Source organism: Drosophila melanogaster, chromosome 3R (genome assembly GCF_000001215.4).
Source record: "Drosophila melanogaster chromosome 3R".
In the NCBI taxonomy this organism is placed as follows: domain Eukaryota; kingdom Metazoa; phylum Arthropoda; class Insecta; order Diptera; family Drosophilidae; genus Drosophila; species Drosophila melanogaster.
The window spans coordinates 2,446,527-2,474,480 of NT_033777.3; the positions used below are offsets into that span (position 1 = coordinate 2,446,527).

The window sequence follows — 27,954 nt, forward strand, 5'->3', positions numbered from 1 at the left end:
TGTTCAAATATGCTAAAAGATTAGTTTTTTTGCTGAGACAGAAGAAGCTTTGCCATACAATACCAATAATATTGCCACAATACGTAAACAGGACAATCAAGCCATATATTCAAGTCTTTACCCATACCCCAAGCGTGTAGCGAATTTCGTGAACTATGAGACCAAAACGTTGTTAAAAGACGACATTATCCGACCCTCGCGGTTACCTTATAATCTAGTGTGTGTGTAGTCAAGAAGACGGGCATAGATTAAGAGGAATACAAGAAAAAAGGGATGGGAGGATTCTTAAAACTCCACAAACCTGGTTGCGGGGAAGCGGCCTAGTAACAGCGAAGACGGCTGGAATGCAAGAAGAGTCAAGGCCGAATCGTAATTAATGGACCTTCGACCCCGGTAAAGCGGAAAGACCGTGAACTAACGGAACCGCCCTAGTACTTATACTCGATCCGGATGTCCTGATGGCCCTGGCCGACGAGTTCGAAGAGCTGGAATCTCGCCACCAGCGAGATTTCCTATGGGGAAAACAAAAGGCGGTGTGCAGGAGGTGCCAAGAGGACACCGCAGGCCCGTCGAGGAAGAGCAACAACAAGCGAGAGCCGTTGTTTTGCATTGCCTTTATTATTATTTGAAAATAGATTAGAAATAGCGAAATCTATGTACATATCATCACAAAATAAATTTCAAAAATGACTTTATATTAGAATATTTGTCATTAGAGTACTCAGCTTGCGGCGTGTGAAAAATTAATAAGGCAATTATTGTTGAGTGCTTGTGTCCGCACCTCGTGCCTCAAGATATGACCAAAGCAAAGACACTAGAATAATTCTAGTGTCTTTGATATGACTTTTTCAATAAACAGTTATCATATTTTTATGAAATTTATGAAATTACAGTAGTTATAATAATTTCTATTGTACTTCCTTTATTTATTTATTATATTTTTTAAGTCATTTTTCTTAATATGATGTAACATTAACATTAAAAGTGTTTCAAATAAAAAATATTTCGCTTTTAAAAAATTGTCAGATGAGAGACAAATTAGAATTAAACATAAATATAAATTTGTAAACGGTAGCTAATTCGAGCGGCGATTTATACAAACGAATTTAAAAAGCTTTAAAATTATAATAGTCAGGGCGTGAATTTTTAATAATTATTGTATTTTATCATATTGCTACGAAATTGGCAAAAAACTACCCTAATATGTACAATGTAAATTCATTTCTTCGATCAGAATTGATTTCGGCCCGAAAATCGTCTTCTAGCACAACACGCACACATATACGCATTCTCGTCTCTTGTTTTTACTCACACAAGCAAGCAAATTCTATTTTTAGATTTTTTACGCTCTCAGCGTGAGCAAGCGGAAAGAGAGCAATTTTGGCCGTCACCAAAAAAAGTGGCTGCATAGTGCAAAACCAGTGTATGGCCGTTACGCATCTTGTTATTCTAGTGTCTTTGGTGAAAGGTTGATTAATTAGATTCATTGAAATCGTTTTTTTTTTTGTTTCGCAGTGCCGTTACTACGTTCGGCCTTGTTGCGCAACTGGCAACCCTAACCCTAATTTTAGAAAGCTCCAGAGTGTATCCATGATCAAAAAGATCATGTAGTGGACCTGGTAGGATAACGGGACTAAAGCAACAAAGATTTAACCAATAAGAACATGAAGACTACTTAGCTAATGCGACTATGAAAAGAAGGCCGAAACGGCTTGAGGAAGAATACAGATTAATATTTCAAACAAAAGACCCTGCTCTTTTTCATAGAAATACAGATTTCAGGGAGAACCATAAAACTATTGGTCGACACTGGGTCCTCAAATTACTACATTCAGCCAATGCTTTTTTTTGAGTTTAAATCATTTATTATTATTAGGAATCGTTCAGTTCCTTCTGAACTTAACCTAATGTGTAGCTTAAAAGATATTATGGACTCTGTTCCTTAATTATAGTGTATACAAATGTACCGTGGAGAGATTATGCTATCTTACGTGTAAGGAGTTCATGGGGATGTATTCTCTTCAGATGTCGGAGGGAAGTAGGGTCGACAAGATTATTCGCCAACGCGTTCGGGTGGGCGCTAAGTCTGTCGACGTATCGGCTGCTGTGGGAGTTTATTTGGTCTCCCAAGGGGAAAACTTTTAAGTCCCTTTCAATAACTCAGTTGCTCACATACCAGGGTAGCCCAGATGCACGTCGTGCCGCTCGCGATTGTATTACTCTTAGCGTATTGAGCTAAGTCTTAGACGCTGTTCCCCACACTTGGATGGCGTAGATCAGTGTTGGACCTAATATGGCTTTTATTAAGAGAGCCTTAGTTGCCATATGGAGTTTGCTTGAGTGGAAAAGCCAGTCCAGCTTTTTCAGTTTCCAAGAGGATTTGGCTCTAACTGCTGTGGTATGGGCTTTCCAACTCAGCGTCCGGGCAAGGTGAACTCCGAGGTAGCAGTGGGATGAGACGTAGTCAATGGTGTTTACAATGCTAGAACTCAAATACATAACGCCGCTTTATGTTGACGACACAGTAAAATATAAATGCTTAATAAAAATATTTAATAAAGTTCTTTCTTCTTCTAGACCTATAATAGGACTCGATACACTGACACAAAGAAATGCAACATCAGAAATCTTACAAATGTTCAAATATGCTAAAAGATTAGTTTTTTTGCTGAGACAGAAGAAGCTTTGCCATACAATACCAATAATATTGCCACAATACGTAAACAGGACAATCAAGCCATATATTCAAGTCTTTACCCATACCCCAAGCGTGTAGCGAATTTCGTGAACTATGAGACCAAAACGTTGTTAAAAGACGACATTATCCGACCCTCGCGGTTACCTTATAATCTAGTGTGTGTGTAGTCAAGAAGACGGGCATAGATTAAGAGGAATACAAGAAAAAAGGGATGGGAGGAGTCTTTAAACTCTCCACAAACCTGGTTGCGGGGAAGCGGCCTAGTAACAGCGAAGACGGCTGGAATGCAAGAAGAGTCAAGGCCGAACCGTAATTAATGGACCTTCGAACCCGGTAAAGCGGAAAGACCGTGAACTAACGGAACCGCGCTGGAACTTATACTCGATCCGGATGTCCTGATGGCCCTGGCCGACGAGTTCGAAGAGCTGGAATCTCGCCACAGCGAGATTTCCTATGGGGTAAACAAAAGGCGGTGTGCAGGAGGTGCCAAGAGGACACCGCAGGCCCGTCGAGGAAGAGCAACAACAAGCGAGAGCCGGACCCGGTGCGGCATGGCTTTGTGGTGGCCAGGACCACTGGTCTCAGGAGTGCCGGAACCGGGCGATCAATTTTTGATGGACCTACGAAAGAATCGGTCCAGTGTGGAGTGCTGGGCGTGACGAGGGTAGCACCAAAGACACTAGAATAACAAGATGCGTAACGCCATACGATTTTTTGGCACACAATTTTTTGGCCGTGGCTCTAGAGGTGGCTCCAGGCTCTCTCGAATTTTTGTTAGAGAGCGAGAGAGCGAAGAGCGCTACAGCGAACAGCTCTTTTCTACGCATACAGTGATAGCAGACAACTTTATGTGTGCACACGTATGCTCATGCATTGTAAATTTGACAAAATATGCCCTTCACCGTAGAAGTTCTTAGACTTTAAATCTATATTATTTTTGATCAATTGGCACCATGCGAAAAATTCTTGTTTTGCATTGCCTTAACGTTATTATTATTTGAAAATAGATTAGAAATAGCCAAATCTATGTACATAATATCACAAAAATAAATTTCAAAAATGACTTTATATAAGAATATTTGTCATTAGAGTATTCATCTCGCGGCGTGTGAAAAATTAATAAGGCAATGATTGTTGAGTGCTTGTGTCCGCACCTCGTGCCTCAAGATATGACCAAAGCAAAGACACTAGAATAATTCTAGTGTCTTTGATGTGACTTTTGCAATAAACAGTTTTCATATTTTTATTTATTTTACAAATTTTTATTATCTACTTCGTATTATTTTTATGAAATATTTATTTCTCAATGTAATGTATTCCTTTTGTTATAAGTAGTTATAATAATTTATATTTTACTTCCTTTAATTATTTAGTATACTTATTAAGTCATTTGACTTAATATGATTTAGATTCAGTTGTTTTTCAGTATGTTTTTTTTTTTTTTGGTTATATTCCAATTCAATAATTTTAAAAAGCGCGCCATTTCGGGTGGGAAGAAAAGCGCGCCAATTTTTCTGTTTTTCCTTTAAATTTATCTTAGCCCGTTTGCTTAAAGTTGGCTATACGCCTCAATTTTTTGATATTTTCGCTATATAATCGAATTTATATTGAACTAAAGTCGTTTTGTTGCAAAAGTAAAGTACGGAAATTTAAGCGCAAATAGTAATTGCGATAAATAGTGAATAGTGAATAGTGAATAGTGAATAGTGAATTTTTAAAAATTGTTTTATTTTATCATATTGCTAGGAAATTGGCAAAAACTACCCTAATATGTACCATGTAAATACGTTTCTTCGATCAGAATTGATTTCGGCCCGAAAATCGTCTTCTAGCACAACACGCACACTTATACGCGTTCTCGCCTCTTGTTTTTACTCACACAAGCAAGCAAATTATATTTTTAGATTTCTTACGCTCTCAGCGGGAGTGAGCCGAAAGAGAGTAATTTTGGCCGTCACCAAAAAAGTGGCTGCATAGTGCCAAACCAATGTATGGCCGTTACGCATCTTGTTATTCTAGTGTCTTTGGTAGCACTTAAAGCCGCAAGTTGGCCTCTGTGGCGCTCGGGACCGGGGATAGCCGGGGTGGAGCATGATGAAGCATATATACAAAGGTGGAGCTGGAAAAAAAAGAGGGGTGAGTCTATATGGCGAAATTTACGCAAGAAGCCGCTACATACATGCGGAACAAAAATCGGCAAAAAAAAGCATGTGGCAACGCCGCTCGCCGATATCGATAGCACGATCGTAATGAGTTCGGCGGAGTTGCCAGGCACGAGAGATGGTAAGGTTCAGAACGGAAGGCGGGAAGTTCAAATACCGAGCTGGTGGAGAGGAGCAGACGGCTGCAGAAGATGGAAGCTAGAGGAGCGCGCAAGGTTCGAGGTGCCGAGTCGAGACACCAAACGACGGGGTCTACTAGGCTGAGACTGCCGGGCTGAGATCAAGGAGGCGCAGGTCGACGACAGGATTTCGAAGCGGTGTATGTGAAGGATCGAGATGTCACGTCAAGACGATAAACGGCAAGGTCTACTAGGCTGAGACGCCAAGGCTGAGATCAGGAAGGTGGTTCGAGACGCCAAGTCGACGGGGTTAGGCTAACACTGCCAGGCTGAAAACGAAGGGCGCGGGGTGGATGGGTGGAAGGAACAAGGAAGCTGCCTATGCGAGGAGACACCGGAGCGGAGGACCGCCGGAATCATTATCTTTTTCAAGACTTCAAAAGGAAGGGGGAGATGTGAGGAGTCTTAAAACTCTCTACAAATATGGGTGCAAAGAAGCGGCCTAGTAACAGCGAAGATGGCTGGAATGCAAGAAGAGTCAAGGCGGTCAGGTCGAATTAATGGACCTTGGACTCGAGCCGGTCAAGGGCACGCAGGTCGAACGGCGGACGACATACCGTGAACTAACGGCACATTAGTTGGACCATGTACCCGAGCGGGCCGTGCGTTAAAGGGAAAATAACGAGCTCCCCGCGGCCTATAAAGGGTCGGCGCAAGCGCGGATCTGGGAGGCAGTGAATGAAAACGTGCAGAGTGAAGATCGAACTGTGAAAGTGTCGTGCAGTGAGAAACGCACACGACGAAGAAGGAAGGACGAGTAATACAAAGTGGAGATCGAACCTTGGAGGAACAAGGACCTGGCGTTGAAAGGGTCAGTAGAGTCAGTGGTCAGCAAAGGTGGTCCCAGGCCGCTCGTTCCCTTAACCCGCGGACGATACACCCTGCCCCCATAACATCCTAGTCCCATTCGAGCCTGCGCGTGGTCTGTTGTGAAGGACACACAGCACAAAGAAGGCACCTGGTATATTTTAACGCGCTATAGTACTTACTCTCCCAAACCAACAAAACTTAAAACGTCACCGAGACAATCAGTCTCCAAACAGTTCTAAAGATCTCTTAAATAACAACAAGAAACAGAGGAATAAAGCTCAAACCGCTATCCAAAAAAAAAACTCAAAGAGTACTGGCTAGCCGAGCCACACTTAAGCAACCGTTTTGAGCTATTAGCACAAGATGATGAAGACGAAAACCAAACTGACAATGGGACAAATGCAACTATAAATACGCAAATGCAAATTGAGCGCAAGAAAGCAAAACCTCCCCCTATATATGTTCAAAATGTTAAAAACATATACGAACTAACTACTGCTTTAAATTCATTGGAAGAAACACGATATGAACTAAAAGTACGATCAACTAATGAAATAAAATACAGCCACTAGAAACTACTCACTATCACAACATATTAAGACTATTAAAAGATAAATCGACCAAATACTACACCTTCAAACCAAAATACCAGTGAGGGTGTAAGGTAATTCTTCGTAACGTCCATCATGCTACAGACAAAGACGATATTATCAATGAACTAGCTCAGCAAGGGGATGAAGTTATAAATAACAATCGCCATCTGAAATGCTAACGGACTTTCACGCCATTTACTTGAACTTAAAACATTCTTAAATGAAAGTAGAGTGTGTTTCATTTCTGAAAAACACTCTACTGAGAAAACCTATATAAACATACCTAACTATAATATTTTCTCTACTAATCACCCGGACGGTAAGGCTCATGGTGGTACTGCAGTAATAATTAAAAAAATCATCAAGTTCAGAGAGCTCGATGGATTCAAAAAGGACTACATACAGGCTACTACTATATCGACCCAGACACAAATTTAATAATACAAAAGACCAATACCTCAACTTCCAAAAATCACTGGGAAATCGGTACTTGGCAGGAGGTGACTATAATGCCAAAAACATAACTTGGGGGTCCAGACTTACCACTGCAAAGGGACGTCAACTGTATGAAGCAATAAGAAACAATAATAGCCGTGCTCTAAGCACAGGAGAGCCGACTTACTGGCCAACTGACACAAACTACCGGATTTAATTGACTTCTGCATTACAAGAAATATAACATGCGAGAACCTAACAATAAAATCGTGGCTAGACCTCTCTTCCGACCATTCCCCAATATAAATTACATTACATGGTGGGCTAGAAGAAAACAACAACAAACAACCCTTTATTTAACCACAAAACAAATTGGAACATGTTTTGCGACATTTTGGAACAGATAATGGAAATAAATATCTCTCTAAAGACAAACAACGAACTGGACTCTGCAGGAGCATATTTAAATTACAACATCATATATGCAGCAACGCAATCGACACCATCTATAAAAATGATCACATTAAAGAAAACTCCCGCTTTTATTAGAGACAAACTCAGGCAAAAGCGTAGGAGGATATGACGAAGGACTAGGCATCCAGAAGATAAAATTAAACTTTATAAAGCAGCAGACGAGCTCAAGAGAATTCTTAGGGAAGGCAAAGATAACCGTCTTCAATACTACCTTAGCAAACTTGGAGCTTCCTTATCTACAAATTATTCCCTGTAGAAAGCGATCATATTATGGCGAGCTCAACTATACACAAGCCACCTATAAAAAGAAACAAAACATGGGCGAGATCAAACAATGAAAAAGCAGAGACTCTTGCTGAACACTCTAAACCTCATTTACCAATGACATGGACAACGGCAATGCTGAGTTCCAACACAAATCACAAACTTAAATTGTGCAATTACAACTTTAACAAAAGGCAGAAATTAAATCTCACATAAAACCAATTAAAAACAAGAAAGCCCTTGTATATGATTTAATCGGAGGAAAAATTCCTAAAGACGCTATAATCACCTATATTAGAAACTTGTTTAACGGAATCTTTCGATTGCAGTACTTTCCCATAACTGGGAAGGCAGGCCAAATTAAAGCAATTCCAAACAAAAACGCCAATACTGTAAGCTCGTACAGACTAATAAGCTTACTACCTGTCCTCTCAAAAGTATTTGAAAAAGTCATATTTAATAGAATCGAGCCAATCCTAAAACAAAAAAATATATTACCTCCTCACCAATTCGGCTTTCGGAAGCAGCACTCGACTGTCCAACAGGTCCATCGAGTAATTAATAAAATTACAGACTGTGTACTTGGACATTGCTAAAGCATTTGACATAGTATGGCACAAAGGACTGCTGCATAAGCTAAGAAATATACTACCATATAACCTTGGTATATAGGTTCTTCAAAGCTATATAACGGACAGATATTTCTATATTTAATACGACAATGAATGCTCAGATATTATGCCAGTGTCAGCGGGTGTTCCCCAAGGTAGTGTGCTTGGGCCCATATAATACCTGATTTATACCTCCGATATTCCAGCACCAACTACCCCTGGATCAATGATTTCGACGTTCGCAGACGATACTGTGTTAATGTCGTCAAGCGCGTGCGAAAGAACAGGTGCACGTACACTACAACAAATCATGATACAAACAGTATACTTTATTGTTTAATGACAATTGTATATAGTACACTTTATATTGTTTAATGACAATAGTTCTTGCTTATTATTATTTTATTGTTTGATGACAATTTTTTAGCTCTAGTTGTATAAGTATATAGCGCGATTGAAAAACCTGCGACTGCTCTCGTTCACCATTCTACTCGAAGTCCCTCTTTTGGTTTTTTCATTTATAAGCGTTGCCACTGCGCGTTACTCTCTTGCTCACCGTTTCATCGTTCATTTTAGTTCCCTGATCTGGTTCATTTCCCACAATCGGCTCTCCTGATACATCATTCGACCCAAATGAATTTCCCCACGGCTTCATATATTCTGCGACTGTTGATGTCCTAAAAGGTCCATCGCCGTCTCCAAGTTTTTCTACGTCATACCTTCCGTGCTTGTTTATCTTAACAACTTTGTAAGGTCCTAGAAATTTTCCTTTCAACTTTAACCCAGTGCCATACTGAGTACGCTTAATAGCTACTAAATCATCCATTTATAAATTTTTTCCCTTTTGCGCTTTAAATCGAAAACCCTTTTATTTTCTGTCTGCAACTGTTTTATGTTTTCGGAAGCTCTTACGCGCACCAGCTCTCTCTACTCATCTAAATCCTTCACTAAGGATTCATTTATCAACAAATTAAGCTCTAGATCATTCGGAAGACGCATTTCAGTGCCAGTCAAGATCTTAAAAGGCGACACTAAAGTGCTTTTAGGCGGTGTGCTATTGATTATTTGCTGCACTTTGCTGACATGCTTATACCAGTCTACTGCACTTTCATGACTTAACTTCGACAACATCGACAATACTGTCTTATGCGTTCTCTCCACCTGACCATTTCCACGTGGTACACCTGTTGTAATCACTAGATGCTGAATTTTCTTCTCCTCAAAATACAACTTAAATGCCTGTGCAGTGAACGCAGTTCCCCAATCAGAGATAATCAGTAAAGGATTTCCAAAATAAGTAGTCTGACGCTCTAGACAACTTACAACTTCCTCTGCTCCTGTGCTACGGGTGGGATACAACCATACAAATTTAGAAAAACCGTCAACTATAGCTAAAATGTGGTTGTAGCGCTTGCTCGTCATCCCCATTGGCCCAACATGGTCAATGTGATACGTCATCAACGGTCTATCTCTCTTTTCAATCGGGGTCAAGAAACCTTCTTTCTTCCCAGCTTTCGAATTAAATACAATACACTCCACACAACTGTCCACAACACGGACAACCAATGAAGTAAGATTTCTCAACTAAATTTTGCGTTTTCTTCGCAGCAAAATGTCCTTGCTTATGAGCAATCATGATTATTTCATTTTCCATCTGCGACGGTACAACAATAAGCTCGCGATTAGGATCTTTGCAAAGTATTTGGTTTTCTATATAAAAATCTTCATACCATTTATTTTCTACAAGGCTTCTCACTACTTTCGTCCATTCATCGAGTAATTGTGCTTGTTTCAAGCGATGTACAACAGTATCGCTCAGCATAAAACATGATACTCTACTCAACGCATCAACATGTCTCCTTCTCGTCCCTGAGCGATGTTCTATTTGATAATCAAAGTCTTGAGGGTATAATGCCCACCTAGCTATCTTCAAAGGAACGTCCTTCTTCTTCATCGTCATAGTGAACGTGTTGCAGTCTGTCACAATCTTAAATTTCAAACCTAACACATACACACGCCACTTCATTAATGCACCGATAACTGGAAGAACCTTAAGCTCATAAGAATGATACTTTTCTTCGCATTGGTTAGTCTTACGACTCATGTATTGAACCGGATGAAACAAACAATCTTCTGGGTCTTTTTGTAATAATACACCACCGAAACCATATTTTGAAGCGTCTGTATGGATTTCCGTTTCTAATTTAGGATTGTAGAATTTCAATACGGGACTAGAAGTTAATGCTACTTTTAACTGTTCAAACGCTACCTTCTGCAGCACATACAATTTAAACTTAGTATTTGGCCTTAACAGGTCTGACAAAGGCTTAGCAGTCACTGCAAAGTCTTTGACAAATCTACGAAAATACGACGTCAATCCTAAGAATCTTTGAACCCCTTTTTTATCATTTGGCAACGGAAAATTAACGATAGCACTTGTCTTCTCTCCAGAAGGCTTAATAGTACCACACTCAACTATATACCCCAAAAAGTTAACTTTCTTTTGCAACACCTGACATTTCCAACAATTTATTTTTAGTCCATTTTCACTGGCAACACTTAACACCTTCTCCAGCTTTACCAATCCTTCACACACATTTTTACTGAGCGCAATCACATCGTCCATGTACTACATCTCCACTGTTGATTAGTTCCCTTAAGACTGCCATTATGAATCGAGTTAAAACTGCAGGTGAGTTTGTAATACCAAAGGGCACTCACAGAAATTCGTACTGTCCCTTTTGTGTTACAAAGGAGGTATATTCTAACTCAACGGGCACATGAAAGAAACCGTTAGTTAAATCTAAAGTCGTATACACCAAAGCACTCTGAAGCTTTTCGATAACAACGTCAACCTGCGGCATTGGAAAGTGATCACGAATTATCTTTTCATTTAATTTCCGATAGTCACAACACAATCGTTTTTTCCCATTCTTTTTCGAGACAAGCACCACTGGTGATGCGTATTCCGACACACTCGGCTTTATAATCTTGTCACGCATCCATTCCTGAACTTGATCATCCACAATCTTTTGTTCACACTCTGCCAAACGTCTTGGTTGTTGGAATACTGGTAAATCATCGGTTAACAGTATTTTCATCTTCACTGGTGTCGAAAAATTTCGAATTTTCTTATAATCTCCATTCAAATGCGATAAATCAACCTCATCAAATATGTCAGCCTGCTCCACCCCCAACATGCACATACTTTTGAATTCAACAAACAACTCAGCACATGATCCTTTGTCCAATGGCTGGATTCTCTGACTCTCAACCTTTTTTTGGTTTACAACTCGACTTATAAACTCTGTGCCACCTTTGGTTACTTTCATATCAACGCTGTTTAAGATTGTTCTTCCTAAAATCGAATCAAAACCCATATCCTCATCAGGAACTACGTGAAATTCAACTTGCATGTCTATACCATCTACCTCAACCGAAATTACAAAGCTACCGAATGTAAGCACCTGGCTATCAGTCAAACACTTCGCTAAGCCCGTCAACTTATTTCTGCCCAACTTAGTATAAACACTTCTGCGTATAAGACAAAGGTCAGCACCTGTATCAACTAATCCTTGAAACATCATTGACTTATACTGCACAGTTTTTAACTCTAAGCCTGAAGGAGTGAAAATGCTTAATGGCTTTAACTCTTCCTTCCTATCTTGTACGACATTTGTATTTTGATCTTGCTTAACTTTTCCATCTATTTTACACTCTTGGTTGGTTACACTTAAAACAAACAAAATCTTTCTTCCTACTATCTATTAGCAAATGGGTATCATCACCGCACTTGAAACATTTACGTGTCTTGTTGTCACTGCTAATCTTCCAGGCTTGTTTGATGACTTGCTTGAACTACAAACTTTTTTGTAAACATCCAAACTAAGTTTTAGCTGGATACAGCGCTACTTTGTTTGCAGGGGAATCCTGAATGCCACTAATGAAATAATCTATAATACTCTCATCTTCAAGCTTTGCTGGCTTAGCTATTTCCTTCAGTGCGTACAAGAAGTTTGCATGAAAACTCTCATCTTTTTTCTTTTGCCGTCTATTTAATCTTCGATGTATTTCTGCTGATGACACTTTGACTTCGAACTCATCTAGCAATACAGTTTTTAATATTTCCCAACTTCGAATGTTTTGTTGACTTTTGACAAACGATCTAGCAGCACCTCGTAAAAACTGCTTTGCATAGACAAACATTTGTAATTGGTTCCACTGAACTGTACTCCCACATTCTTCTACCTTATTTATCAAATGATCAACATCAACACTACCTATAGTCCCTGAGAATTCAGAAATACTACCTTCGACATCTTTTAGAGTAAACCATGACCTATTATTTTCATTTGTCATCATTGGTGCAGTTGCTACTGACTCATCGTCCGAAATGTTTTGTTCTTCATTGTTTAATATGTGGTGAGCAAGGAGCCGCTGTTGCAGCATGCTTTTAGTACCACTTGTCTGCAAATTTAACTCAGACAGCTTATTTCGTAGGTCATCAACGCGCAGCGCAAGAATCCGATCCATTCTAAATAATATAATATTTATCAGTACACAATTCTCAAAACGAAATAAAATCAACTGTATATTCTTTGCGTCAAGCTGCAAAACTGCTTTACATACCCTCTCTTTAATTTTAAATTTATGTTAACAGCAAACGATACACAACTTGCAGCGTCGTTTTCGCGTCTTCGTTGTCCTCGCCTCTTTCGTTCCTACTGCCTCGCCTCTTTCTCTGTTGCTTCGCCTCTCTCGTCGTTGTTGTATATGTGGCGGCGTATTTCGTTGCGCCGTTATTCTTCTTCTGGTACTTCTGCCACTGAAGCGACTGTCGTTTTTCTGATTGCTTCACCGTTCTTCTTCTTCTGCTACCGTAACCGTCGTTTTGCCGTTCTTCTTCAATTGTCTGCTTGCAATTTCTACGGCGTGGCCTTCAACTTTTGGTCACCGACTTTGTGTTTTTAAATAAACACAGCGTCTCCAACACCTTTTGGCTGCTGCCGTATTTATTCGCTTTTCTTTTAATTGATGCAGCGTCACGTTCTGTCTCGCTCGCACTCATTAAATTCGCACTTATGCATACAAGTTAACAACTCATAACATAATAATTCATAGCAACTAAGTAGCACTATATGAAGAATGCTGACGCGCCAGAATTGTGTTCAGCGCTCTGCGCAAAGAACGTCCGGCAACGGAATGCTGACACTTCTTATTCGGAGTGTTGCTTCACGCTGCAAGGAATGCGTCTTGGTGGCGCGATGCATTGCTGTTAGGGTATACTTAGCTCTATGCTTTGTCAACTCTTTAGTCTCAGTTTTGTGTCCAAATAAATCAGAATAAATCAGGCTTGCAGCCGCAAATAATAATTGTACTTATTATCTTCATTGCTACGCCACAAGGCTAGTCAATAAACCTAAGGGGGCGAAGTCAAGCCCTCCAACGTAATCTTCAGAAGAAGACTCTACAGACGCAAACGTCTAGCCACCGCTACCGACCGTGAGAGAAGTCTCTGGATCAACACCCACTATATAATTTACACAACTTGGGCCATATAATATAATTGACCTACAACGTTGCTGAAATTGAGAAGTAAAGCATATTCAAAAAGATTAGGAATAGCCCACAATTTAGAGATTCCTCTGTAAGAGGAATCACAAAGGTATCCTTCCATATATGTGGGAACTTTGAAGATTCTAGAGATAAGATGAATAGTTTCAGTATCTGAATTTTTATCATTTTATTCCCCAATATCAAAACAATTTTAAAATGTTGTCTCATTTTATTCCCCAATATCCATCGATATCCGAAAAATGATGAAATTTCGCACTCGTATTTCTTCTAGCTGAGTAAGAGGTACCTGATAGTCGGGGAAGTAGAATATAGCCTTCTCTCTTGATTTTGGTTTTGGTCAATAGACAGGATCGAGTGATATGTCAGGAATGTCGTGTCGGAGAGAATTTCGTAGAAATTAGGCTCGAGGCTCTAAGTGAGTTCCGTCTTCGTTACCAAAGACCCGTGAGAGAGAAAGAGAACACTTTATTCGACGATTATGTAAGATGGATATGACCACGCTTGCTTTAGAGGGGTTAAGGAGTGGAGATTAATGAGATTTCATTTGATCAACAAAAATATTTTTCCGATGTACTTCCGACTGTTTTAACCCCAGTCTACTAGAATCTGATTGCAAGACTTTCAATGCTACAAGTAACCGCCGCTCTAATGTCCACAATGTTGGTTATATTCTATCCTTAATCTTGTTCATTATTTTTGGTGATAAGCAATCTTACAGACAAAAATTGTAAGGCGCAACCAATGCACAATGCCTTTCTTAACTACAAAAACAATTTTTATTAATAATATGTCATATATTTATTAAGAGTATGAGTGTCTGTTAACAGTTTAAAACCATTTATTTATTTCTAGAAAAATACAACATTAATTTCACAGCAGAATCAATATATGTTCCTATTCAAAAAACATTTATTTTTCGACAATTATATTAATTTAGAGGATATTGTTGAAAAGGAACTATTATACCATCAAATTCTGCATAACCTTAGAAGTGAAAGATATCCAATAACTGAAATGGAAGCGATTATGCTAACTGCTCTTCAGAGCCAACTTGAGCGTGGTGACTGCTGTGAATCAATAACTGATTACAGGGCTGTCGCTAGTCATTGCTTACCACCAAGATTTGTACCAAATATACCACATGAAGCTGTAGCAATGCATCATCAAAGCCTTAGAGGAATGTTACCCATAGAGGCTAAAAAAGCTTTTCTAAATTTAATAAAAAGCTGGCCTCTTCATCGAGCGACTATTTTTGATGTTATGGTAAGCAAAATTATTTTAAGTAAAACTATGTATAATGTATGTATGTATTCCTTCCGGATTTTTGGGGTTACTAGCATTATTGCTCATCCTTTAGGCTATATCAAAAATATTTCTCGGCAGCGTTCCGGAGCTATGTAGTTTTTTATTTAATGTACTTAATAAAACTAAACATACTCCAAGGCCGAATCCTTTTATTTGAAGTCTCAGCTTAACACAGCCGTCATGTTTTAGCACAGACCTCTTTACATAATTGTGACGCATTGATTATGTTAAGCTACATACATGTACATACATGTACATAGTTGCTATATGTATTAGATACGTTGAAACGGTGCTTACTAGCAGTTGTGACAGTTTGTCGGGATTTGGGCTGCTCAGGGGGTGGCCCAGGGTCGCCCCAGATATTTGTTTGGGTCAGGCACAACTTTACGCATTTACCAATGGCCTATGAGATCGTTAAGGTCCCCCGCAAGCGTGTAATCCCTGTCTAAATCGGGAACCCGTTAAGGTCAGCCACAAGAGAGAGACGCCTTGGGGAACCGTTAAGGTCAGCCACACGAGAGAGAGTGAGAGATCGACCATACAGTGTATACCACCCGCCAAGCCACCTAGTAGCAGTTCATCGCCCAGTGATCTCAAGTGATCACTACACTTTGTTGCAATGCCGACACAGCATTGGACAGGATGCGACAGTTCGAATGAATAACTGGAACTGCCGCAACAGCCATTTCGCGGACACAATTTAGACAACATAAGCATTCTTGTAAACACTTGTAGCTTAAGCTTTTATTCAAAAAATAAAGTGAATTCAGTTCAGTTTGGAACACAGAAGAGAAACGGCCGATTGTCTTAAACAAATTACAATACCATAAGGAAGTACACCACCCCCAGGAGGCACTGGTAACTGGCGCAGTCGATTTACGAAAAGGATACAACCCCAGGGACACCTGCAACCAGGATGAAAAGCATAATAGGTCTTGTATTGTGAATAGCTGTGTAGTGATGTGAAAGATGGTGTACAAAAAAAGGAAAAACAAATTAATAAATATAAATAAATAAATAACAAACTCAATAAACTAAACGAATATTCAAAAAAATAAATTAAAATTAAAATAAAATAATAATAATCATAATTATTTAAACTATCAGCGATAATATAAACAAACTTGGCATCAGGCCATACGCCCACACAGCGCTGGGAGCTCGTTGCTACCGAACAAAAAGTTTGATGCGGTTCTTTTCGGCCTCCACAACGTGTTCGGTGTGACGCGCAAACAATGTCGGGGCAAACGGCTGATACATAACCAACGACGTGGGTATGTGACAGCCGCTGGTTGTATCGATGCGCTATCCGAGAATCGGTTCGTTGTTGAACAGGTCACTGAAGCAAGCCAAGCAGACGCTTCGGCACGCTGGACGGAACACGAACTTGTTCGAAGGGGTCACTGAGGCGTATGATACGACGGGGGTCCAACAGTTTCACAACCATAATACAATGGGCAGAAACAATAATGCGCTGGACGCGAATCGGTTCGTTGTTAAACAGGTCACTGAAGCAAGCCAAGCAGACGCTTCGGCACGCTGGACGCAACAAGAAACGATTCAAACGGGTCACATAATAATAATAATAATAATAAAATTAAAAAATGTATCTATAAAAACCAAACAATTCTATACCCATTTGTACTACCGCTGAAACAAAACTATTTATATTGCACAAATATATAAGAAACAATCACTTCATTACAGATATTAAACATTATAACAAGTTAAGAAGTCTACTACAACACTACACAAATAACATAAGCAACGTTATAATTAGTACCACACTGCTCTTACACTACATCTTACAAACTAATCAAGTTCAGATTCCGCCATCTGAACATCTTACAATGGGTGAAGGCAATAGTCAACATTCAAAAATCGGTATTAGAAACACCACTTTAAAATCGTAGTGCACACAGAAAATAATACAGCCTCAGAACTCTAGAGGAAACTTCCAAGAACATAGTAAAACTACCAGTTAGCTTCGCTAACGGCGCTTTTTGGTGCGAAACAACACAAATTTCCGAATACATCCTCATATCAGGAGGATTGCACCAGGCTAGGAGCAACCTTAGTTTCATGAATAATAAATAATAAATAAATAATAATTGAATAATAATTCAATAAATCACGAGAAAAACAGAAACTGTATCTCGAATCAGCATTACAAGTTGAGAAGTACACCGAGAACGATTTTATCGAAATAAATGCCATTTTTGAGGTCAGTCAAAACATACCTCAAGACAAGACCGACATTCTTACCGAACTGCGGACTGACCACTTAAACGTCGAGGAATTTACCGCATTAAAAACCTTTGCAAGAAATTTCCAAAACTCTTTCACCATGAGGGAGATAACTTAACCTTTACAAACCTGGTTAAATAAAGAATACAGACGAAGTCCCACTACATTCAAAACCATTCCGGTATAGCCCCATAGAAAGACAGGAGATACAAACACAAATAACAAAACTTTTGGGCCAAGATATTATTAGGCACAGCCACTCTTCTTGGGGTATCAAGTATTTTCTGGTATCAAAAAATCCGACAGCTCAAGTAATAAAAAATTGAGATTGCTGATCGATTATAGAAAGCTTAACGAGAAGACCGTCAAGGACAAATATCCCACGCCCATTATAAGCGACGTTTTAGACAGGATAGGTAGAGCAAAATATTTCACAGCTCTAGACTTAGGAAGTGGGTACCAATATACTTCCCACTACTAAAGACCAAAGTTTCACACACTACACTAGTTTCACACACTATTAATGACTGCGACGTCAGCGAAACACTTAAGTACGAAAGGCAACCACAAAGACTCGAATATTCAGAAACAGAAACAGAAACAGAAACTCCCCTAGCCCCAATGCAAATTATACTCGTAGACATTTATACAATCAACGGAAAAACAATACTATCATAGACAAATTTTCTAAATTTGCGGCAGGGTCCTATAGAGAGATAGACTCAACATAGAAAAATTAATGAAGAATTTGCTCTCGACATTCGGACTTCCGAAAAACTAATATGCGATATGCGGTCCGGAATTCGCAAAAAAACTTTTTAAAGTCTTTCCTGCTCAGTATAGCGTAGAATTACACATGACTTCATTTTAACAGTCTTTGGTCTCTAACCGAAATATACAGCATAATACTAAACAAAAGAAAAACAGAAACACTCTCTTGTGACCACGAAGACATCTTCTTTGAAACCTTGTAACAAGGGAGTTCACTGGACAACAAATTACACACCCTTCGAGATTTTCCACGGAAGAGCGCACATTATAAATCAAAACATCTCTCTAAACAAAGAACACGACTACCTGCAAAGACTGAACGACTTTCGCAACACGACACCCAAACATTAAAAAGCACATGGACGATGAAATGAAGGACCGTATAGCTTTGAGCAATGAGAATAGGAACCAACCAGAAACTATCAAGGTAGGTAAAACAGTCTTTAGAAAGGAAAATAGAAGGAATAAACTAACGCCCCGATTCACGAAACATATCGTTAAACAGGACAACAGGTTGACGTTTATATCACACAAGGATCAAAAAATCCACAGATCAAAAAAAAAAAAAAAAGAACCAAATAGTAACCACAGTTATATTTTTCCAGATTAAACTGCGTAACAGCACAGTTTACACTTGCAGCTTAAGCTTTTATTCGAGAAATAAGGTAAGTTCAGTTCTGTTTAGAACACAGAAGAGAAAAGGCCGATTGTCTTAATCAGAATACCATACGGAAGTACACCACCCCAGGGGGCACTGGCAACTCGTGCAGAACCGTGAACTATAAAACAGCATTGCAGCTATTCACTTCTTGACGATTGAACAACTTCGTGTTGCAGCCGAGTCCTACTTTGTGAAATACATACAAGAAAGACGTGTTACGAAAAGGCGGTAACTACGAGCAAAATTAGTACAACGATGTCAAGCCTCAGAAGCCAAAGGATGACCTGAAGCACAACAACTGCGGAGAGTTGGGTCACATTGTGTCCCAAAGAAATGAAAAAGATGCGCAACAAGTTTTACGAGACAAGGACAGTATCGCATACTGTCGTTGTTTCGTTGCTTCGCAAGCTGCAAATGTGAACCGATTGGGAGCCGCAAATCAAGACAAGCTATTTACCAAGAAAGTCTGCGTGGGATTTCATAACAATAAGCAGTAGTAAAAGTGAAAAACTTTTTATTAATTTCCGAATCGACAATGAGAGAGACTGTTAAAAAAATTCTCATATGCTTTCTCTTCTGGCTGGCAATGCATTGGAAAAACAAGAATCGTTCACGCTAATATTATTGTTGAAAGTGGCCAGGTGGTGGTATCTCAAGCTCCCTATCGAGAATCTGAGCCAAAGACGGTAATGTTTTTTTTTAGCTCTGCTTTCATTTATTGTATCTTTTTGAATAAGAACTAACAAAAATTTTAAAAATCTTAATCTTAGAAAATTTTTGTAAACAGTTGTTCTATTTTTCCAACTGTTTTGATTGGTCCTTTTGTCGGAGACGGGAACGACTGCTGAGCTGGGTTAGATTTCTCGCTAGGTGGTTGGGGTGCGAGGAAAGATTGCTATAATATTTTTCCATAAGTTCTGTGATTGCATTGATGACTAGTGGAATATTTAACTCTTTTTGGATGTTTGCGTTCCGAACTTACCACGTTGCCCCAGTGATGGTTCTCAGAATCTTTGATTGTGCTCGCTGTATGATGTCAGTATTGCTGTTGCTGGCGTTGCCCCATAGCTGTGCGCCATAGGTCCAGTTGGGTTTCAATACAGAATTTTATAGTAATACCTTGTGGACCAGGCTGAGGGAAGAGCCAGCGTTGATTAGCCAGTGTAAGTATTTGGCTTTGAGTTTAAGATAGGTTTTTAGCTTCAATGTGCATGCGCCATGTGAGTCTTCTGTCAAGGTGTACTCCTAGGTTTTTTTTATTCGTTTATTAGACATCTATAATTAAGATTAATTAAAGTGAGTAACAATGTAAAAGTAAGGAGCCCAAATCCAGAACCTCCCGCGGTATAGCCGTGAAGCATTGATTCGCGAGGGCGACCAAGATTTGCTCACTCGTGGACCCTCCTGGCTCTCTCAGATCTTCTGAGCTCGGTTGTTATCGCTGCGGCGAAGCTGTTGACCGCTTGCCATTCCGCCTCCGCATTCAGTCTGCTGCCAAGTACGGCTTCTAGAGAGCTCCGTTCCCTTGCACATTTTTCGCACAAGAAAACGTGCTCTGGGGTTTCGCTCCGTGCACTTGCGCACCATGGGCAATCATCCGCCTCTTCATGTCCAAAGCGCTACAGATAGCTGTGAAAGCAACCGTGTCCACTGATCAGCTGCGTTAGATGGAACTTTTATTCCTCATGCTTTCGTTCTATCCACGTCTTGAGAGTAGGAAACTACAGCAACAACAAACAACAGAAACAGTTTGCGGTTGAAGACGGTAGCGCAAATGTGCTAGTAGCCTCGTTTGGCGTAAATACATTTTGTAGATGAGCCACAAATGTGGTGGCTCTGTCTGCATTACTACTTGCCCAGGTTTCAGTCGGTGGGCGAAGAGTTGGGTGGGCTCTCCACAGTGACTAATGTTTAGTAACTGTTGGAGAAAGTTGCTCTATATATCGGCTCTGAGCGTATTCTTCCTCTTGTTTCAGATCGTTGGTCAGCTTCCGTGTGGCTATTTTTAGCTTTTCTTTTGCAGAAAGTGATCTGCAAGATTGCCATTCTGTAAGCGTAAGCGTGGACGAGTTGCTCGATTTGTGCGTTAGTTTTATTCGGATTAATTGTAACGTGTGTGATTTTAGGTGTTGCATTCGAGCTGCTTCCGTAAGAATGGAGATCTGTGTAGATCTCTATATCAGATTCAGTATATTTATAGATGTGCTTAAACGTTTTCAAAACTTGTATTGTTCGTGCTTGGTATAGCCAGAGAGCGATACTTGTTGGTTTCGAAAAAGGTACTTCTGGATTTGTTTCCGATGGTGTCAGCGTAGCTGTTCCTTGGTGTACCCGTGCCGTTTTCATTCTTTTGTGGAGACGGGTTTTCAGCTCTTTGTAGATTGGACAGCCTCTGTAATTTGCTGTGTGATTACCCCCACAGTTACCGCACTTTTTCGAGCTTGCATATTCTTTATTAGCTTGGCAGTGTGTGGAGGCGTGGAGATCTCCACAGACTACACACTCTGGGCGAAGTGTGCAATACGATTTCGTATGGCCGTATTCTTGGCAGTTCATACATTGTACAGGAGTGTTACTTTTATGCGGCTCTTCAACTGTAATCCTACGGTGCAGAAGGAGCTGAATGTTATAAATTGGATGAACTTCGTTATTATTGTAGAGGCTTGTTTTCTGGTGCAAGCTGAATCTTAAAGAGTGGTTGCGGCTTCCTGTTTCTGTTTTTGAAATTGTGTACGCCTTTGACGCAAAATCGCTTTTCCTTTAGCGCTTCAGCTATATCTTCGGGCTTTACATCAGGCTCAATGCCCTTCAGTACTACTGATGGTTTTAGATGGTAGGTGTAAAAGCATGTTTTGTTTGGAGTAAGGTAGACATGAGAAAAGTACGCGTTGTTACGTTGACTTGAGAGCCGGCGTTCGTCTTGCTCGCGCTCAAAAATTCGTTGAGGGATATGCGGTCATATCAGACCATATCAGATCAGAAAAGAAGGGGAATTTGAATTTAGAGAGTTGCAGAAGGTTGCATTCGAACAGTTAAAAACAGCTTTAATAAGGTTTATGATCCGAAGTTGCCTACGGAGATACATACGGACGCGTCTACCTTTGTGTTCAGCGCAGTCTTGTTGCAAAAGGATAGAGGAGATAGTCATTTACATCCCGTCATGTACATGAGTCGAAAGACGAAGCCGTGAGGGGAAAAATATCACTCATACGAACTGGAAATTCTAGCAGTCATTGCAGCACTGACAAAATAGCGTGTGTATGATTGTAATGTGTTTGTAATGACGATGAAAAAGAAAGAAGTTCCGTTGCGAGTAGCAACAAAACTATGACTACGAAATCGAACATCGATCAGGAACAAAGTTGAGGCATATAGACTCTATCAGTTGAGTGGAATGTTTTGTTTTGACAGAAAGCGGAATGCATAAGCCAAGGGAAGCTCAGTTGACAGATGATTTTATCAAGGCAGAAGTTTAGCTCAAACAAAGGGACATGAGGATTACTACATAATAAATAAGATATTGTTCAAGGATCCATGCTGAGAACTAAACGCCATTCCATATCAAATGGAAACTTTTTCGGCGAAAAAGTCACAATCCAATCCAATCAATCCAATTGATAAGGGAGACAAACCACTCGCCACTTATCATATAGATCATGTAGGACCGATGGAGATCACCAAAAAATAAGTATAGTCACATACTAGTCATCGTAGATGCATTCTCGAAGTACGCTTGGTTGTATCCAACGTGAAGGGAAGAGGAGGTACTTAATTGCTTAGAGAGACAGGATGTAAATTTTGGTAAGCCATTCAGCATTGTGTCAGACCGTGGTGCAGGTTTCACATCACATTTGGGGAATATTGCGTAAAACAGCAGATTCAGCATCGCTACAACTGTACGAAAGGCTCTACAAGGTTAACGACCTAGTTAGAATCAGACATACTGAGTATGGAGTTGGCCTGAAGTTAAAAGGAGAGTTTCTTGGTCCTTACAGATAGTAAAGATTCATAAGCATGGCAATATGATATGATGTTGAGAAAGTGGGAGATGGTGAAGGTCCTTTAAAAACATCCACCCAGTCAGGAAGGCCGAGTGTAGGAATCGGAACTAAGCCAGAAGAGCAAATAGGCCGAGAGACGCGGAGTGGTCGACGGTTCTAATAAGGCCACAAGAGAGCGTGGGAGAATAGAGATGAATAAAATTGACGAGTAGTCCGTGCCGAGATCTCAAGCGTAAAATCTAAACCACACATTTTTGTAAATCACACACACATGTTTTTCTAAATATTAATAATATAATAAACAATTATAACAATACAACGTCGTCGCAGGAGTTTTTCTCATGAAACAAAACCCTAAGGACACAATTTTGGGGGCTCAACCGGGATATTTCCAAAAATCAGTCAACGTGTGTAAACCTTTGTGCTTTGTGGTGGTGTTAGCAGTAATTTTAAAACTCTGGTGCGCAAAACAAGAAGGCATAAGGATTTGCAAAGAAAACGATTTGTGTGAGATCGAGAAGGCAAATTTTCTAAATATTAATAATATAACAAATAATCCCTGTTGCAGAGAATTGCAGAATGTTGTCTCTAGGGTGGCAACCAATCCTACTACGAACAGGTTCTCTTATCAATATCCATGTCATTCCCGATTTTCGGATCCATTCTAATCGCACGATGGACAACCAATGAGACCCTCCTATAATACGGAAAGAGGCCTAGATTACGATTTTCTGAGCAACGCCTTTCAAGCGAACCATACCTATTGTCATGCCGAATGTCGATCAAAAGTAGTGTTAAAGCTGAAATACGTACCCACACGGACGACCCCATCTACGCCAAAAGCCACCCTTAACCAGCTGAGGAGCGCAGTGAAGAAACAGATTGGGGATCTCCTAAGAGAGGGCACTATCAGGCCTTCGAAAACTTTGTAGGAAGATATCCGCATTGGATAGTTCCCAACAAACCCAAGCCTAACGGTGAAAAACAGTATCGGCTGGTCATAGACTTTAGGCGCCTAACGCAGTCACTATATCCGATGCTTACCCTATTCGGGATATAAACTCGAACCTAGCGAGCCTTGCCAAAACAAAATACTCTACAACTCTCGATCTGACATCGAGTTTGCATCATATCCACATGAATGAATGAGAGAGTGCCTTCTTAACCTTAAAGGGCAAATATTAATTTTTGCGTCGTCCATTCAGTTTACAAAATCGACGATGTCCTTACAGAACACAGAGGGAAAATTTGATACGTCTATTGACGACATAGGCTTCCATTGGAATCAAGGCGGATACTAAAAAAGTGGAGGCCATAGTCAAGATGAAGCCACCATTCAATCTCAAAGAATTGAAAAGAATTGGATTGGTACTATTGGAAGTTCGTCCAAGACTACGCCAAGGTGGCGAAGCCTTTTACCAACCTAACAATGGCAAAATTTGCTCATTAGCTACTCATTTGTCCCATGTCGAAACCCTGATTAACGTATATAGGAACCAGTTAGTGTTCGACTCGGAACAAAGAACTCATGCATAAACCCGCATCCAGGATACGTTTGCCATATGATTCCAATTGAAACCCCAGCAACAGCCGCCATAAAAGCCGCATTGCAAAATTTTTTAAAACCCGTAGTTACCCATGGAGTTAATATCCCAACCTGCATTTGCAGGTTTTTCAAGATCTTTGCTTCGAGAATTTTAAGTTGTATAAAGTAGTATCAGACAACGAGAGGGGACTTTTGTGGCCAACAGTCCTGAACTAAACAACCTTTAAGCATGTTAAGCTAGTCCAATTTGCAGTAGACAGATACAACACTTCTGTCTACTCCGTGACTAACAGGAAGCCAGCAGACATCTTCTTCGACAGATCTAGCAAGGTAAAGAATCAGGAATTGGTTGGATTTAGAAGACAACCGTTAGAAGACGTCAGAGGGTTGATAGAACGCAGGCAGAACTTAACAAATCGAAATTTTACTAAGGGAAGGCAGGATCATATTACCTACAAGGCCAACAAGCAGATTACAACTTAATAGAAGCCGCGGCTTAGGACCGAAGATGACTTTGAAGATAACATACAGATTAACGATTAACAAAGTCCCGAAAAATGGAAAAATGTTTTTTTTTCGCACGGGTCCTACGGCCACACCTCCCGCCCAACCGACTGAGAGGCGCTGCCGTGCATCGTACGGCTCAATTCGCGAGAAGATAGACGCGAGAACAGAAACGAGGAAATGAATACAATGTAAAATAACTATATTTAATATTAATGTTAGTAGGATCTAATTATGTACTAAAAAAGTTAAAATTTATTGCTTTACGAGCGGCAGAGAGTCAAGATTACAGATAATAGGATAACGTCTATTATGGTCAGAACATACTCTGTAAGGGTCATGCAACTCATAGTTAGATCTACAATGATTTAAGATAAGGGGTATATGATTCTAGTGAATCTACTTGGAACCGAGAAGTTAAGCCGACTAATCCAGTCGGGACTCTCAACATCACCACGAATAAGCTTAAATAAAGACTGTTCCAAGCAGAGTTCTACGGTTAGCTAGGGAAGGTAAATTAATTAAAAGTAGTCTACTGGAATAAGGAGGTAATATACGGTTTGCATCTCAATTTAAACGGTCCGAGTGGACTACGTATTGTGGACTCCAAACAGGTGATCCGTACTCAAGAATCGGACGGACTAACGAAATAAATAAGGTATTAGTTAAGTAAGGATCATCAAATTCCTTAGACCACCTTTTTATAAAACCAAGCGCACCCCTGACCTTATTGACAATTGTCGAAATATGGTCAGAAAATTTTAGTTAGGGTCCAGAAGAAAACCAAGATTATCAACCCGTGTTATTCTGTCCAAAGGGCACCCACCTAGAGTCGTGCGTATTGGGTTGACACGACAAAAGGTCATAACTTTACACTTGGAGCCATTTAAGTCTAACACGTTATCACGGCACCATATTTGAAAACTCTCTTGATCGGATTAAGTCCAAATGACAAGAAATTTTTTTATGCTGAAGGCCCAATTAAACATCGTCTGCGTACATAAGTACACGAGAATGTTTTATTACTAAACAGAGGTCGTAAACGAAACGTTTGTTTCCGATGGTGTCAGCTGTTCCTGTAGCTGTTCCTTGGTGTACCCGTGCCGTGTTCATTCTTATGTGGAGACGGGTTTTCAGCTCTTTGTAGATTGGACAGCCTCTGTAGTTTGCTGTGTGATTACTTCCACAGTTACACCGCACTTTTTCGCGCTTGTGTTTTCTTTATTAGCGAAAATTGCAATACAATCTTGTATGGCCGTATTCTTTTCGCGTCTTTATTCTTTTGACCTCAGTTAATGACAAAAATCTTTCTTTTACTGGCCTTTTGTTTAGATTATTTCTGGAGCGAGATCGGCCGCGTCGGATATTGATTGTATACTGCTAGTGGATGTGGATTGTGTACATTGAGTGGTATTCGCAACTCCGCATATTCATATGATTAATGTGAATATGTCACTTATTGACCATTTGTTTATAGCGAGACTGCCCGCTTGGGATTCTATACAATGAGTGGATGTGGATTGTGTGGTTTTCCGACTCTGCATATTCTTTTCTTTGAACAGTGCTAATTATATTAATACGTCACTATATATATATAAATTGGTCAGATGAGAAGTGAATGTTATTAGGTGGCAGAATAATTGTTGCTGCAGATTTAATTTTCCTCCAGTCCAGACATATAAGATACCCGTTACTCGGCTAGTGTGAATGCGATCGCGAATTTTCTTATTTTTTCTGGGATATCGATAGATATTGGGAAATAAAATGAGATACAATTTAAAGTGTCCAAAAGTGTGGGCATGACCGGTTTTTTTTGGAAAATCGTTAGAAATATACAGAACTAATAAAACTTTCAAAAAATTTCAAAACATTTTGCAAAAGTGTAGGCGTGGCAGTTTTGGGCGGTTCTAGGGCGTTAGACCGGGCGTGGGAAAATTTTCTTTTTGCTAATCGATAGAAATTTCGCGTCTTTGTCTCTGGAATCTTTATGCTAAATCTCAACCGTCTAGCTTTTATAGTTCCTGAGATCTCGACCTTCATACGGACGGTCAGGATCAGACTCTATTGATCGTGATGAAAAATATTTATACTTTATATGGTCGGAAACGCTGTCTTCTGCCTGTTACATTCTTTTCAACGAATCTAGATTACTCTTTTTATCCACGATTGACGGGTATAATAATCCCTCACCGAAACTCCAACGGCTATCAGCTAAATTACAAAACACACTCTCATATTCGCTGTCTGATGCGCTACGTTGCTCCTTTGTCGTCTTGCCTTGGAACCACCTTTGCCAACCACTGACTCCAGTGCCCCTTTTAACCACGCCAGGTCCTTGTTTCTCCTGCTCCGAGGATCCACTTTTAGTGCTCGTCCTTCCTTTTATGTCCTGCGCTTTTCTCACTGCCCACATCTTTTCACTGTCTATTTGCATCGTCCCTTTCTAGTATATCTAGTATACCCTTTTACTCTACGCTCTCTACTGCTCTCTTTCACCATTCTACTCGAAGTCCCTCTTTTGGTTTTTTTTTTTTTTTTGGCCACTGCGCGTTACTCTCTTGCTCTCTGTTTCATCGTTCATTTTAGTTCCCTGATCTGGTTCATTTCCCACATATATATCGGATAATCGGTATTCGTATGGAATTCGGCCTCGACACAAATATAGACAGCTTCACCCGATAGCTCCACCGGCAGTGAGTTAACATTGAGAGATCTCTTGGCGAGAAGAGGAATCCTAATTCCATGTCATATAATAAGGCAGTCGTTAAAAGGTGTCGTTCCCGATAATTCCGTCTAAAGAATTTAAGGCGGGGAGAACAAAAAACGACAGGCTTGAATTTTTACCCAATGACTTAAAAAATCTGTCTGCCAGGCGGTGTGCTATTTTTACATTACCGTAGCCGAAAGGGGTAGAGCGATGGATAATGAAAGGGGGCTAATGAAATTTTAGTCTGTGTCGATCCATAACTGTAGTTGAAACCCATTTTTCGTTTTGTATTCTATTTATATTCATATTCAGTCATTCTTTCATGCCCACATCGAGACCAGCTGGCCCCATGACGTCTGATGGGGCATCAACGATCTCCACGCAGAGGTGGCCATAATAGGGGTCAGAC

At 40.0% G+C, this 27,954-nt stretch overlaps 1 protein-coding gene across 1 annotated transcript in view, besides 1 other annotated feature; it reads left to right on the top strand.

The window, feature by feature from the left end:
• The window catches only part of Myo81F (Myosin 81F), a 1,965,857-nt gene that overhangs the window by 1,879,451 nt on the left and 58,452 nt on the right, over window positions 1–27,954 (top strand). The window contains exon 20 of the mRNA NM_001316563.1: window positions 14,656–15,066. Coding sequence (NP_001303492.1) covers window positions 14,656–15,066 — 411 coding nt within the window. The remainder of the gene's footprint in view (window positions 1–14,655; window positions 15,067–27,954) is intronic.
• Window positions 3,370–4,725: a mobile genetic element.